Source organism: Colias eurytheme, chromosome 29, assembly GCF_061535395.1.
Source record: "Colias eurytheme isolate Ceu_HAF_F1 chromosome 29, ilColEury1 Martin Lab GWU primary, whole genome shotgun sequence".
In the NCBI taxonomy this organism is placed as follows: Eukaryota; Metazoa; Arthropoda; class Insecta; order Lepidoptera; family Pieridae; genus Colias; species Colias eurytheme.
This window is the reverse complement of record NC_143008.1, coordinates 1,386,961-1,403,780: the sequence shown is the minus strand read 5'-3', so window position 1 is coordinate 1,403,780 and position 16,820 is coordinate 1,386,961. Positions and strand designations below refer to the sequence as shown.

Genomic DNA, 16,820 nt, shown 5'->3' with positions numbered 1-16,820 from the left:
ATGAAAATTTTATCTCTAAAAACACCAATGACATGGTCAGAAATTACTAGACTCCAGGAATTGTTAAATGTTGACTTAGATAGCGACAAACTTTACAATGAGTTTTGAATTTTGCGGGAGATGCAGCCACATCTCGTTGAAGAGATGCGAGTTGATTTACGCTGGGTTGACTTCTTTACTAAATTGAAAGATAGAAATCCTTGTTCTAAATTGAAAAAAATGGTCACGTTTGTTCTTTCCATTCCTGTCTCTAATGCTTCTTGTAAACATATATTCAGCATAATAGAACAAGCATGGAGCAAGGAAAGAAACCAAATGAGTATTTCTTAAATAAAAGCAGAATTACAAGTACTCACAAACTTCGATTTTACATGTCAAAACTGTAAAAATATATTAGATGCTGCTAGAAAGCAAAATAAATATAAATTTAAAAATTTATTGAGTTTTTCTTTTTTTCCACATACAAAGTCTCCAAAAGTAAGGGTTGGTCCTTCAACCCTATTCGTAGGATATGTCGAGATATTATGACTGGGTTGTTTAAGCTGTAATATAACATACAGTATAGACTTTGAGGAATAGATTTGTACTCGATATAGAAAAAGACTAGGTTCCTATGGGTTTTGAACATTTCAAGTTCTGAAGATATCACTTGCGAACCAAATTGCGAACTGCGAATTTGTGAATTAGATAAAGCGCGTTATGCTATCACTTTTGTGTTTTATTAACAAATTGAATGTTTCTAAAACGGACTGAAGCCTTCAAATGAACACATTATTTCACAAATCACAACACTGACCACTTTAACTGATAAGGAACATGAAAATCTACCAAACTAGGTATATATTTCTTCTAGTTCCTTCTCTACAAAAATAATAATTATTCCACCTAATTCCTAGAAAGAGCACAGGAAAAGAGAGAAATTCGAAATGAAAATGAAAAAAGTGACGACCGGAGTAATGTCGAAATTCGAATATGATTCGAATGTCGATTGTCGATTGTCGATGCCCGAATTGCCCGATGGCTAGTGGTCAGTGGATACCATAGACTATAGACTATTTCTTTTTAAAACCACAGATTATTATATCAAAACCCATATTCCCATAATTAACAACAATAATTTGGTGTAAATTCTTGACAATGATGCCTGAGAAGCAAAAAATATGATCAATCACTTTTAAATCAATTCAGGTAATATTTTTTATTATTTATAAGTCATACTAACGAATACACGTACAAATGAGTACAAATGTGTCTCGTGTCGTTTTTAACCGACTTCAAAAAAAAGGAGGGGGTTATCAATTCGGCCGGTATATTTTTTTTTATGTATGTACACCGATTACTCCGAGGTTTCTTTTTTTTTTGTTTGATGCGGAATGGTGTCGAATTGGTTTTTTATTCGGATAGGCCCGCTTGTTTTTATTTTATGAGCATTTTTGTCCGGTCTCGATGACTTAATTGCAATGTAGCAAGTAACTTTGATTCACTTCCCGGTAACCGATTGAGCTGAAATTTAGTATACGTATGTAAATTGGATAGCGATGAAATATTATCATGATATAGAGCTGATTTGATCGTGGAATCGGAAGGTGACAATAGGAACTCAGTAATATATTGACTCAACTTTATCGAGTTTGGGCTCGTTTGATTCGTGTTGAAATATACACTAAAAAGTGTTAAATAGAAACTACAAAACTACGTTAAAAACAAAGGACTTCAAAAACGTTAAAAGATTTGTTATTATTAATTACTACATATTATTTAGATGTGCTATTTATTAAATAGGTTTGAAGTCGGTGCCAAGCACTAAGCACTTAGTATTAAGCCCGTGCACCGACATCAAACCTTTTTAATAAATATCACATCTAAAATATAATATGTAGTAATTAATAATATCAAATCTTTTTTATTTCTTACTTTTCCGTTTTTGAAGTCGGTTTTTTTATCTTAGTTATTTTTATTCATAAGTCTGGACTGGGAGTTCCTTGCGTGAATGGCATCTTCAATTGATCTCGTGAATGGCATGTTTGTTGTGATTCAATGGCCCTATAAAAAAAACTAAATGAATTTGAATTGTCAACAGACAGAGACAGGCCGTTACGAAACAGAAAATAAAACTGTAAACAAAGTCCACAGAGGTTTATTCACAGAGTACTTTTATATATATAGGTATATATAGGTGCTTCATTTTCTTTTAATGGTTTTTGGGAATCTTGAAGTGATAGTGGTCCTGAAACAAACACAATAGGAAAATTGTTATAAATGAATTTTATGTTGCTGCTTGCTGTTGCATGAAATAAATTTGCATTAAATTAAATATATATCTGCTCTTAAAATAATTCTTAGAGCAGTTTGAAAATTAAAAATGCTTTCCTGTAAACATCAACTTTTCTGTCAGTTTGTGTGTAGGGACCGATATATATATAACAGGCATTTATCCTTTAAATGCCAATTTATAGAAAAACTTATTCAGATAGTTACTTTAAATCAAAATTGAAGTGTATGGCTAAGAAATACATATTTTTTTGCATGTATTGCTTTTGCTTGGCTAACTAGGTAGCCAGGAACTGATAGCATGGGCTTAAACCAAGTTATTACCAGCTGGGTTAAAAGTTGTAGAGGTTATAGTAAAACAAAACATGCAAAAATAATATATGCACTTACGAATACATAGTATTACTTTGGCTGAGCATTATTTCAGTCACTGTAGCAGTTCTGGTCAAATTACAAGTGTAAAATAGACATGCTAAGTAACATTATCTCCTTAAATCTTCTTGAAGTGTTGACACATCAGTTATAATGTTATAAAACATTGTGTAACATGACAATATTTTGTTACAATTTACATACTTTTGAAGATTTTCTCACAAAACAACTTGAAACTTTCAGACAACAAGTGTTATGAAACATTCTATAAGATTATAGAATGTTTCATTTTCATTACACAACTGCTGTGTTAGCACCTTTATGTGAAGTTTAGGTGTAGGTACTGACCTTTTGAAGTAGAAGGTAAATTTTCAACTTCCCTCAATGGTTTTCTATCAGTGCAGATAAATTTTGATAAAGGTCCTGCAAAAATAATATAGACAATTTTAATAAGTTCAAAATCTCGTTTTGTTTCTACCAAAGTGTAGAAACGAAAGAAACAACCTCTCTGTTGTAAAAAATAATGTTGAATAACACATTGAATTAATTCAAGAACAAACTGAATAATATCTCTAAATCCTAAGGGTAATAAATATTATCTTCCATTCCAAATTCTAATTCAAATTTCCTGAAATGAACAGGTTAATTCTGATGAAACTTTCTAAATTATAGTAATGTTTTACTAGATACAATACATGCAACATTTATTTTCAATTTAATGTTATATTATGACAATAACATAAGGTGCCATAATTATTATGACACATTAAAAGCCTATAGCTACTAAAATATATACTTAGCTACTATAGATTTAATAGACAATTATATAGCTACATAGTTTACCAACCTGGCATATGTAATGTTGGAACAGCTATGTTAGAAATTTTGTTGTAACGGCAACAATATTTCTCTTCGAAATGAGCATGACAAACTCGACGAAGTTTATAAATATTTTCATTGCTCAGACTCAAAATTTCTCCTCCAATAGCATGAACCCATGTTCGGAAACGAGCAATGTCCTTATCAGGGTTTGGAAACCAATGAAGAACTCTGTAAGAGCCTGCAAAAAAGGAGTTTAAGCATTACATTTATAGAAAAAAAACTTGTGACAGACCTATGATATAGAATTACTTCAATTATTATTTTTAAGAGCATCTTCTCCATTATATTTATCTTTAAGACAGTTTAAATGCATAGAGACTATTTGTGTACTTTTCATTATATTATGTTGCAGGCATATTTCTATGTACATACCCCACTTTCTTAATAAACCCCCTTTCTTAATAAAAAATAATGACGTCCAGAGAAGTTTCAAGCTCATGTAATGCAAAAATAATAATACATGAGCTTGAAACAAATATTTATAAGAGCCCTTGGTCAGTGGGTTGTTATGCTCGTCAGGGCCACACCTCATGTTCACATTGTGGAATGCAATAAATGTATTGAGTATTGAAATAAGCCTGTCTGTACGCGCATTACTTTCAAAAGGCCATGTTTTACTTTCAAATTGCACCAGTGCAAAGACAGGGCGTATGAACTGGTTTGGTATCAGGTTTGAAACAGTCTGGTTACGTACCTTCGACTTCCACACACTGAGGAACACAACAACGTTTACTAGACATGGTAATGTCACTTAGAAGCACTATAGTCTCAGAGTCTCTATCTCGAAAAATACTAGAACAAACACTCGACGCTAATCGTGAGGAGCAAGGGCTCAACTCAACGAATTCACGGAGAAGCACTAGTTTGATGAAAACACTCGACGTAAACCCAAGGAGCAGTGGCTCAACTTGAAGAATTACGGAGATTCGGAGAAGCACTAGGTTATAAATTGATGAATTTATCAACAAAAACAACCGGCACTAACGACAGACAGACCGCCATTGATTGTTGACAGCTTGTTTCATTACTGCAAGTAAAAAGTACAAAATAACTACTACGACGCGAATTTTGTTAATTATTTAGATCAAGTTTTTACTGTTTTAAATTAAATTAAAATTATGGCAGTTTTTATAATTTATTTGTTTAAACTATATCTCAAAATATATACAATGATGATAACATAAAACTACTAAAATTTTTTTTTTTTTTGAATGGTAACATTTAGCATCCACCATACGGATTATAATGATTCAAGAATAAAATGGTCACTTCGTCACTACAGCTGTAATGAACTAAAACCGTACTTTCAACTTAGTCGGCTAACAGCAACAAGCGCCATCTGTATCTATAAACCGGAAATACATGGTTTTATAATACAACAAAATTAAAAAGGCATTCACTGTAGGACTTGTCACTAGATGACGGTGCTCTTTCAATTTGGTATCATTACTTTCGCCCAGTTGCACGGTAAAATGTTCTAAGATTGCACAGCCTGGGTTTATTCAAAATACGTTATAAGGAAGATAGAACAAATAGATATAAATGAGTTTATAATGGCTGGTCGATTATTAAATAATAAGAAACAAACATTAGAAGCACGAGTGCAACAACTTCAAAATGAAATTAAATATTACGAGAAACGCATAGAAGAGGCGAAAACTTTCAAGCACAGTTCTAGTTTTTATGATAGTGATAGGTAAGGAGTTAATGTATTTTTATCTATAATAATATTATAAAGTTTGTTTGAACGCGCTAATCTCAGGAACTACTGGTCCGATTTGAAAAATTATTTCGGTGTTATATAGCCCATTTCTCGAGGAAGGCTATAGGCTATAATATCATCACGCTAAGACCAACAAGAGCGGAGACACACGGGGAAACCAACACAACAACTTACCTATAAACACAGAATACATAATAGTAGCTAATACTATAATCCTATCTTCGACAACTTACCTATAATCTCATTATGAAAGAAGTTTTGAAATCGATCTTGTATTTCCTGAGATTAGTGGATAATATCAAACTCTTCTGCTATAGATTATCTATCATCATCATGAGCCCATATACGTTCCCACTGCCCCCTATGAGGGTATTATATAGGCAGTGCCGGCGTTAGGGCGGCGTTGGGGGGGGGGGGGGGCGAGAGGGGGTGATGGCCCAGGGCGACAAATTCTGGGGGGCGCCAAGGTCTGAAGTTGGAGTCTCTTGCCTCTCCTGGTGCAAACCTTCAGAACACCTCAAGTGGGCGCCACAATATTTTCGCCCGGGGTGTCAGTGGCCCTTACACCGGCACTGTATATAGGGTATATATTACTACTTATTTATTTAAGCTGAAGTGTTTGTTTTTTCCCCTTGTACGGGCTAGTATAACCCGGGTACTATTTGAAAAATCATTTCCTGTTAAAAAGTCCATTTATCGAAGAAATCTTAGATCTTATTGATAGATCATGATGCTATGACAAATAGGAGTAGAGCGAAGTGGGTATAACCGTGGGGCACAGCTAGTAGTATAAATACATTGCCTATTAAATGTAATATTTTGATAAGCTTTCATTAAAAATTTTATATATTGAACTAGCTGAGCTCTGCGGTTTTACTGCAGTGCTCTGCTCTTGTTGGTCTTAGCTAGATTATATGTATCCTATAGCCTTCCTCGATAAATGGGCTATCGAACCAGACCAGTAGTTCCCGAGATTAGCACGTTTAAACAAACAAACTTTTCAGCTTTATAATATTAGTATACATTACAATTCTATTCCAATTAATTTTGCAGTTCAGATTCCGATTTAGAGTTCTCGGTGAACGACAGTCAGTCTATATCGGAATTGAAACTGCAACAAGTCATGCTGAAGACCTGCTTCCAAGCTACACAGGAACTTACCGATGTGATCGTTGTTCAGTCAGAAGTTAATATATTAACAGAGGACCCAGTTATTGAGAAGTAAGTGTTAAAATGTCATACTTATATTACTTATTAGCTTCATAGTTCATTTGTAAGTTTGTATGTAATCAACTCCTCTTGAAATGGACAAAGTTATTTCAAAGAATGGTGACAACCCTACTTTGTACTAAAATATAATCCTACTTAATATTATAAATGCGAAAGTTTGTTAGGGTGGATGTATGTGTATGTATGTTTGTTACTCTTTCGTGTAAATACTATTGAACCAATTAAAATGAAATTTAGCAGACATATAGTTTTATCCCGAAATCCCATGGGAACTGGAACTATGCAGGTTTTTCTTTGAAAGGCGGGCGAAGCCGCGGGAGGAAAGCTTGTCTATATATAATCTACTAGCTTTCCGCCCGCGGCTTCGCCCGCTTTGTCTAAAACATAATAAATTATATACTAAAACCTTGAATCTTCTCTTGAATCACTCTATCTATTAAAAAAAAATTGGTTGTCTGTAAAGTCGGTTTACTGACGATAGTTGAACGTGACAACAGCCTATAATTGTGCTCCTTTGTCGCTCGTTCCGCGCTCTCGCTTGCACTAATTCAAGCCTTACATGGAACGCCTCAGAGCGAGGTAACGCCGCATGAGTCATGTTTTTTCGTGCGTGCAGCCGGCTCTATCGAATTATAAGACGTTGTCACGTCAAAAACCCGCATCAAAGCCGTTGCGTAATTTTAAAGATTTAAGCATACATAGGGACATAGGGACAGAGAAAGCGACTTTGTTTTATACTATGTAGTGATGATATAATCTGCTCAATTTGTCAAGTGATAAGACTAAGGCAGAATAATGTTTGCCAGGACAGCTAGTATTTAACTGCCGAGTTTTGTATAATAATCAACACTAAACTCGGCTGATAACGCAACCCCAAGCGACAACTCAAGTTTTGTTTCTAGTTGACCATAGCAGCCTTAATTTTTACGTAAGGGTATAGTCAATTCTGCTGACCGCCACCTTGGTACAGTGGTTGACGCGTGAGCGTAGAACCGAGGGGTTCTGGGTTCGATTCCCGGTGGAGACGAAGAAAAAAAAAATTATCGGTCTAGCATGACACAGAAGGCTGATAATCGATAGTGAAAATCGATCAGGGAAACAGATGTATGCGTAATACATCTGCCCCTTACCCCACTAGGGGACATGGGACTTCACTTTTATAGTCAACTAGCTTCCGCCCGCGGCTTCGCCCGCGTGGTGTTTTGATAAAAGGTAGCCTATGTTCTTCCTCAGGGTCTAAAGATTGTCTGTGCCAAATTTCATCAAAATCGGTTGAGAGGTTCATGCGGGAAAGCGTAACAGACAGACAGACAGACAGAGTTACATTCGCATTTATAATATGTATTAGTATAGATTCTGATATGGGTTTATTAATACGGGTCTAAGTAATCGAGATCTGTTCCTGAAATATTTCAGTGAGCCTCCGGTTACTGCGCCGGGGTTGTGGAAACAAGTTCTGGCGGAATGCAGGATTGATCTTGTACCGTTTTCCATCACATTTTATGTGCATCAAGGGGTAAGTTTTAATCTCAATAGTAAAAACTAGCTTTCCGTAAGCGGATTCGCCCACCTAATCTATACTTATAAAGCTGAAGAGTTTGTTTGTTTGAACGTGCTGATCTCAGGAACTACTGGTGCGATTTGAAAAATTCTTTCAGTGTTAGATAGGCCCATTTATCGAGGAAGGCTATAGGCTATATAGAATTATGCTTAGACCAACAGGAGCGGAGCCACGCGGGTGAAACCGCGGGGCACAGCTAGTATACTATAACCTTACTTGATAATCACTATATATTAAAAAACCGCATCAAAATTCGTAGCGCGGTTTTAAAGATACATAGGGACATAGAAAAGGGTCAGAGAAAACGACTTTGTTTTTACTATGACGACGCGGTTGGCGCAGTGGTCAAGTAACTGCCTACTGAGCCCAAGCGCGGATCCAGGGGGGGGGGTCACGGGGTCATGACCCCCCCCTGGGCTAGGTCCACGACCTAAGTGGACCACTAATTTAATATTAACTTTTTTAAATTAACAAATTAATGCTGTTCAACATGATGTTTTTATTGAATTTTGAGACATAAAAGTAATATAGAACAATGAAATCAATTATAAACGGTAACGGAATAGAATATAACAAAAATTATAGAAATAGTTTATTAGGGTCGACCTGTGGTCGTAATTTAAGGACAAAAAACAGGTTTTTCGATTTTTGAAAAAATCTATAACTGCGGAATAAAGTGTAATGGTAAAGTTGTATGTAATTTAATTTTTTTTCTACAACTTTTGCTGTTACACTTTTCACACAAAACCTCAAATATCGAAATAACCCAGTTCGTGGATAAGACATAAAATAGCATTTTTTCTTAAATGAACAATTAGAAAATACAGTCAAATTACAACAAAAAATCGGCCAAATGCGCTCGCGCACCGAGGACTCCGAGCAAACATATTTTTTCATTATGTTGAGTCTTACAATTTTGTTTAAAGAATTTTTTTCTTTATCTGTGCTTGTAAGTGCTTAAGTCGTTGCTTTTAACCAAATTTCAAGACTGTGTTCACGGGAAGTACCTTGTAGGTTTTGATTTATGATTCCCTTGCAAGTATAGTTGCGAATTACAGAATATGCAGCTCTAATTGCTTTTTCTTCAGATTGCGTTGACATAGAATTTGAATTAAATAACAGATTTAAGTTATTATAGACCTGAATTCTGATGTGAATATCAATTAAATACATGTAGACGTTCATGAGTAAAGGGATTGTTAGTTTAAAATGATTTAAAAAATATATTTTTATTGCATTTAATTAAATAATTAGGGTTTTCGCAGTTATTACTACATCTGTGCTATAACACGATACTTTTTACTCAATTTCAAGACTGTATTTATGGGACAGGGTGCTCCCTGCAGGTATTGATTCCCTTGCTAATGTCGAAATCTTACGGTCTACGGTCCCTTGATGCTGTGAAAAATTCAAACGTTTTAGCCAACGCAATCAAAAGTTGCAGCTGTAAATGCTGAAATTTTTCGCAAAATTCGACACTCCCTAAGAAATCAAAACCTACAGGGTAGTTCCCGAGTACACAGAGTCATGAAATTTAGTACAATCAAACGTCTTATAACGCAGACTAGCTTACCACCCGCGGCTTCGCCCGCTTTATCTAAAACCTTATAAATTATATACTATTCCCCTTGAATCACTCTATCTTTAAAAAAAACTGCATCGAAATTCGTTGCGTAGTTTTAAAGATTTAATCATATATAGGGACATATGCATAGAGACAACGACTTTGTTTACTAATTGCGAAAAGCATGAATTTTTCCTTAGATTATAATATAAAAAAATATTTTTAAAATTTTTTAACTTAGGTACAACCCTGTTACTCATAAACGCTGTATTAACTGACATGTATACATATATTCATACCACAAACTCAAGTCTATAATACCTTTACGCTATAATAAAATCAAACTTCTATGTCAACGAATCAGAAGATACAGCCGTAAATGCCGAAAAAATTCGCAAATTTCGACATTCGCAAGGGAATCAAAACTTAAAACCTACAGGGTACTTTCCGTAAACTCAGAATCTTGAAATTCGGTACAAAGCAACATCTTATAGTACAGATACAGGAATAATTGCAAAAAATATATATTTTTCAAGTTTGTCTGCCTGTCAAGACCCTTTTTCTCAGGAACGCGTGGTGGTATTAATCTAAAATTCATACCGAATACTCAAATCTACGGTTCCTTAAAGCTGTGAAAAAATCAAACTTATAAGCCAACGCAATCAAAAGATACAGCCGTTTATGCTGTAAATTATCGCAAATTTCGACATTATCGCAAGGGAATCAAAATCTATAGGTATTGTGCTACTTGTGTCAGCACAGATGGAGGAAAAATTGCTAAAACATACATTAAATGAAATTTTCATGCTTATCAACATTCGAAAGTGTTGCCAGGAATCAAAACCTACAGGGTACTTCCCGTGAACACAGAATCTTGATATTTAATCTTTATTTAATAGAAACTTACGTCTTATAGCACAGATAAAGGAAAAATTGCAAAAAGCATAAATTTAATATTAAAACATATATAAAAATGTTTGTACGGAACTCTTGGTTCGCGAATCCGACTCGCACTTGACTATTTTTTTTTATTTATTTATTTATTTTTTAATCTACGTATCAATTAAATTACCAAAATATAGCTTTTGAAAATTGCCCAAGTCTATGTGACCCCCCCCTGGCACTAAGGCTGGATCCGCCCTTGACTGAGCCGACGGTCCCGGGTTCGATCCCCGGTCAGGCCAAATATTTGTGTGATGAACTCAATTATTTGTTCTTGGGTCTGGGTGTTATTATCTATATATGTATTTATAATATTATATTTATCGTCGCCTAGTACCCACAACACAAGCCTTAATTGAGCTTACTGTGGGACTAGATCGATTTGTGTAATAATGTCCTATAATATTTATTTATTTATTTATTTATTTACTATGTAGTGATGAATCGCCAAATGTGTTGCAAAGCGCAAAGCTCGAGAACGGCTGAACCGATTTCGATAATTCTTTTTTCTATAATATTCCTTGAAGTACGAGGATAGTTCTCACGGGGAAAAAACGTAAACATGTGCCACAGGTGAAGCCGGGACAGGCCGCTAGTTTATTCATAAAGTTATTTAGCATTTTTATTTATAAAATGTTCAAGTTTACTTTACTATCCTTTATTTAATTTCTCGTTGTCTGGAAGAAATCGCTATTTAGCGATAAGGCTGTCGTTTATTACAATATATCCTAGGTTAAGTCTCATTTTGTTATTTATTCAGAGGAAAAAAAGCATAAATAAATCAACTTTTTTAATGGTTTCTTTTTCAGGACAGTGTTTTCGCTCCAATATCGTACAGAGCGCTGCAAGTGTTGCCAGTTAAAAAGGCGCATGAGATAGAATTGGCTCATTCAACGTTATCAAAAATGAAACAGCCGAGCCACGCTATTGAGGTATAGTTATAGTTTAAAAAACCTAATCTTTGAATCTTGCTTAAGAAGTTTCACTACTGACACGTGTGCTCGGTACACACGCTCTTTTTTTGAACTCTTATCTATCTATCTAAAAAGTGTTAGTTTTTTAAAACTAATTTAAGAATATATATTTTGGTTTTATGATATTAAAATTCTATCCTACTATCCTACTAATATTATAAATGCGAAAGTAGTTTGTGAGGATGTGTGTGTGTTTGTTACTCTTTCACGCAAATACTACTGAACCGATTACAATGAAATTGAGCGCACATATAGAGGGTAACTTGGATTAACACATAGGATAGGTTTTATCCTGGAAATCCACGGGAACGGGAACTATGTGGGATTTTCTAAACGCGGGTGAAGCCGCGGGCGGAAAGCTCGTAATTTATGATTTATAAATATAAATTTCTAAAGACTGGCGTGAAAGGATGCGGGTTCGAATCCCGGCTCGTGATAGAATTTTTTCTATTGTTTAAAAATGTATAATTTATGAATATTTATTATTGGCTTGGTTGGTAGTGGCTCTGCCTTCCAGTGGACGTGGGTTCGATTCCCACCCGGGGCACATATTTGTGCGATGAACATAGATGTTTGCTCTGTGTCTGGGTGTTAAAGTATTTATTTAAAATTATTTATGTATGTTTATCAGCCATCTTGTTTCCATAACACAAGCGAAAGCTTAGTATGGGATCAGATCGTGCCGTGTGTGAAATATTTATTTTATTTATTTATATTTGCAGATAATACGAAGCTACGCGGTCGCACATCGCTCGAGGCGAACAACACTTGCTAAGTTGGCGCAAAAATATGCTGATTCTTTGTTCATGGAACCCATGGTGTGTATCTTATAATAATTACTAGCGGTCCGCCCCGGCTTCGCCCGTGGTACCTACATGTTTAAACTATCCTATCTCTCAAGTTGGATCGAACTGCACATGGTGTGCGAATTTTATTATAATCGGTTAAGTGGTTTAGGAGTCCATTGAGGACAAACATTGTGAAACGAGATTTATATATATTAAGATAAGTAACTAGCTTCCGCCCGCGGCTTCGCCCGCGTGATGCTTTGATAAAAGGTAGCCTATGTTCTTTCTCAGGGTTCAAACTCTAAAGATTGTTTGTGCCAAATTTCATCAAAATCGGTCGAGAGGTTTATGCGGGTAAGCGTAACAGACAGACAGACAGAGATACTTTTGTATTTATAATATTAGTAGGGATAATACCAGCTTTCCGCCGCTTTTCATTCATTCATATAGAAATGAATCGCAAAATGTGTTGGTAAGCGCATGACACGAAAACGGCTGAACCGATTTCGTTAATTCCTTTTTTATAATATTCCTTGAAGTACGAAGATGGTTCTTATGGAGAGAGAAAGTACCACGGGCGAAGCTGGGGCGGACTGCTAGTTTATTATAGTGGAAAAAATATCGGGAACAACTGGTTCAAATAACGAAATTGTTACTGTTTTGGATAGACGATTTTTCGAGGAATGTTATAGCAATTCGCAAGGCACAGGTGGGTAAAGGCTTACCTTACTAGCTTCAGCCCACGACTTTGTACGTGCGTCCCCGTTTTTCCCCGTTTCCGCAAGAATTTCGGAAAATCCTTTCTTAGCGGATGCCTACGTCCTAACATCTACCTGCATGCCAAATTTCAGCCCGATACGTCCAGTGGTTTGGGCTGTGCGTCGATAGATCACTATATCAGTCACCTTTGAGTTTTATACAGGGTGTAATCGTTAAGTGTGCACAGGCGATTATTCCGTAACTATTGCAGATATCAAAAAACTATATACTGACATCGAAAGCCCTTTACCTAATGAGTAAAATAACAACAATAACTTTTTAAAAATGAAACGGGACATATCCAAAAATTTTACACCAAACACTCCCATGCATTTAGTATGAGATATGACTATCCTAAACATGTAATATGAAAAATTTTGGTTCTTTTTTTGAATTTGTGCTTAAATTACTTCGCAAATTTTAATAAAATTCATTTAGAAACTGTAAACAGAGCTCGATGTTGAATACAATGGTATTCCAAAACGAGGACGTCACTTCGAACATTTGCTTTGAGCACAAAATGTATGGAAAATTCAATGTATGGGAGTGTTCAATGTAACTTTTTTTGATATTTCCCGTTTTATTTTTTAAATGTTATTATTGTCATTTTACTCATTAGGTAATTGGCTTTCGATATCAGTTTAAAGTTTTTTGATATCTGCAATAGTTACGGAATAATCGCCTGTGCACACTTAACGATTACGCGACAACCCTATCTATAGATAGGGTTGTCGCGTAAAAACCACAGGACAGTTCTTTGGCATATTACTATAATATATTATGATGTTACATATGTAATTTGTAAAATTGTAAAACTGACCTGATTAAGAGCAACTATGGAGTTTCTTGCCGATTCTTCTCCGTAGATACTGCTTTCCGAATCGGTGGTAAATGTTAAAAATATGTAATGAAGTTTCAAAAGTGCTTCTATAAGAAGTCTAATTATAAATAAATTTTTGAGTTTGAGTTTATTGAATTTGAATTAAATTTTATTTCAGTCTGACGGCGGGTACATGTTGAAATGCGCGAACATTTTGGAGATATCATGGACGCTACAGTTCAAGTCACACCTCGCGCCTTTCAACCACAAAATGAAGTTCGACTTGGAATATATGGGTATGTTATTTTGTCACTTTAATCTATACTAATATTAAAGCTGAAGAGTTTGTTTGTTTGAACGCGGTTATCTGAGGAACTACTGGTCAGTTTTGAAAAATATATCGGTGTTAGATAGCCCATTTATCGTGGAAGGCTATATTATATCATCTCGCTAAGACAAACAGGAGCGGAGCACTGCGGGTAAAACCGCGGAGCACAGCTAGTTATATGTAAAAGTGTTATTGTGTGTTAAGTACTGCATCAAAATCCGTTCATAGTTTTAAACATTTAAGCATACATAGGGACAGAGAAAGCGACTTTGTTTTATACTATGTAGCGATTAGGTTTTTGACAAAGCGGGCGAAAAGCTAGTACTATATAAAAACGTTATCAAAAATGGCACATCATAACTGATATAACTTTTTTTTATTTCAGACGAATCCTACATCAAAATTATAACTCAAGCTCATAGGCAATTGTCAGATCCGTCAATAAATACAGACGAACGTACATTATTACTGGCTAAAATTATAAATACATGTCTCGAAGCGACGAAACCCACCCAAGAATTGCATGAGAGTCTTCAGTCGGATCCAGAAAGTCTGGATAGATTGAAACCTAAAACACTAGATATGGATATAGATATGCCAATAGATAGAGACGCAAAAATGATGGCCCCACCCAAATATGTGCCTAATAAAACTAAAAAAGTGTCTAAAACAAACCCGGAATCTAATAATAAGTCTCCGCCTAGTTCCTTGATGGAAAATAACACACGTGTCAATTCTGAAATTGAGAAAAAATCTGCGCAGAAAATGCAAAAGAAATCGGAAAATAAGCATTCAGGGAAAAAAGTAAAAACAACAGCAGATAGTAAAGTTACGAAGATCGTGAATGATAAATCGAAAACAGTGGCAAATAAAGAAAATAAAATTAAAACAGTGTCTAATAAAATTGTCAAGACAATTACGGAAAATAAAAATAGTAAAACTACGCCAGAGGATAAAGGAAAAGCTAAAAAGGGTGAAAACAACATTGTGAAGACAACCACGGAAAATAAGACTAACATTTCACCAGATAAGGACAAAACTAAAACGGCAGAAAGCTCGAAAAGTACATCAGAGAAAAAAGTGAAATCAAATGTAAATGCGGCTAAAATAAATATATTGCCAACGAAGACCGTTCAAACTAATACAGCTAAAAAGGCAGATAATAAAAAAGTACAAGAAAATAATTCTGATTTGATACGCAAAAAAACTGCGCTTCCTGTGCCAGTTTTAAAAAATAACTTCCCGCCTAAAGTATTACATTCTAATACAAATAAGGGATTAAAGCGCTTTTCCCCAAACAAAGGGTTAGAACCTTTAGCTAAGAAAAAGGCTTTACCAGTACCTATAGTTAAAAATATTCCGCCTAAAATTGTTACTAATAAGATAAATAACCAAAAGTTATCTAAAATTAAGCCGGGTCGAGAAAATATACCGACATTGGCAAATGTACGACCGGTGTCTAAAGTTAAGAAATAAAATGTGTTGTTATATGCTTGTTTTATTTGAAATTTCATTCCTCTAGTTACCACTGATACCTTAATAGATATAGTAAATCTTTACTAATGTATAAAGCTGAGGAGTTTGTTTGGTTGTCTGTATAATCTCGGGAACTACTGGTCCGATTACAAAAATTATGCGGGGCCAGGTTTGGTGAGCCTCATCTACATAAGTATTATAAGAGCGTTTTCAAAAAAAAGTGTACCCCTCACTTTCGGCCTGTCCCCTGTGTTTCAAGTCGAATAACAAGTAAAATTTATATGATGGCTAATTATATAATGCTTGAAAAGTATTAAATACATCATAATTTGATAAATGCAAACAATTAATTCACGGAAACATTGCGTACTATTTTTTAAATAATCATTTTTAAAACTAAAGTGTCAGTTTTTGGCGTGTCCCCATCCAAGTTCTTCGATGTTAGAGAAGCGATTCTAAAAAGTTTTATACCAAGGTACCATAAGTTTTAGTGTCATCTAAAAGTACATTTATTTGCGAATCGTCGCATGTAGTTCATAATTAAGGCCTTATAATCGTTTAAAAGCAATTTGATTTCCAAAAATATCTTAAAAAGTGGTACCGACCGGACATGTCGGGTTTATCACGGCTAATAATGCCACTTACAAATTTTAGATTACTATTTGAATTTTATAAATGGCAAAATTATCGTTTACTTTCACCGTCCGCTAATTTAAAAAAGCTTATTTTCAAATACAGTTCGAGTAAAACAGAAGTGTTTTGTGAGTGCAACGGCCGTTGCAATTTCTACTGTCTGGTTTGAGACATATTATTACTTGATACAGGGAAGTAAACATCGTTTAAATACTTTCAGAAGATGAGCAATATATTCATTAACCGTTATTTACATTTGATAATCAGTGTAGGCACATTTTTTCGTCAGAATATAATTTTGACTAAAAACTGAAAAGAAAACGTCACGTCAGTTTTGCAACATTTTGCTTCGTGACCTATAGGCTGACAAGAAAAGTCGCAAAACTGCAGCATAAAGCCAAGTCTAGATTGTCATTGTAATATTCTTTATAATTTTTATAATTTTTTCATATTTTTAGGTTTCACTGATCTCGGGACCAAAAAGGACATGTATAATT

The 16,820-nt window shown here is 34.9% G+C and overlaps 2 protein-coding genes across 2 annotated transcripts; one reads left to right on the top strand and one right to left on the bottom strand.

Annotated features, from left to right (window-relative positions):
* Positions 1-1,412: 1,412 nt before the first annotated feature.
* Positions 1,413-15,690, top strand: LOC149896039 (uncharacterized). Its single transcript, XM_090118329.1, has 8 exons — positions 1,413-2,144; positions 5,031-5,221; positions 6,302-6,469; positions 7,895-7,994; positions 11,355-11,477; positions 12,242-12,337; positions 14,065-14,182; positions 14,600-15,690. Exons 2-8 carry the CDS (start codon positions 5,079-5,081, stop codon positions 15,688-15,690), a joined length of 1,839 nt encoding a protein of 612 aa, XP_089974455.1. The 5' UTR covers positions 1,413-2,144; positions 5,031-5,078.
* Positions 2,142-4,856, bottom strand: LOC149896040 (uncharacterized). Its single transcript, XM_090118152.1, has 4 exons — positions 4,220-4,856; positions 3,491-3,703; positions 2,992-3,066; positions 2,142-2,227 (listed from the first exon to the last, which is right to left on the bottom strand). Exons 1-4 carry the CDS (start codon positions 4,263-4,265, stop codon positions 2,142-2,144), a joined length of 420 nt encoding a protein of 139 aa, XP_089974278.1. The 5' UTR covers positions 4,266-4,856.
* Positions 15,691-16,820: the final 1,130 nt, after the last annotated feature.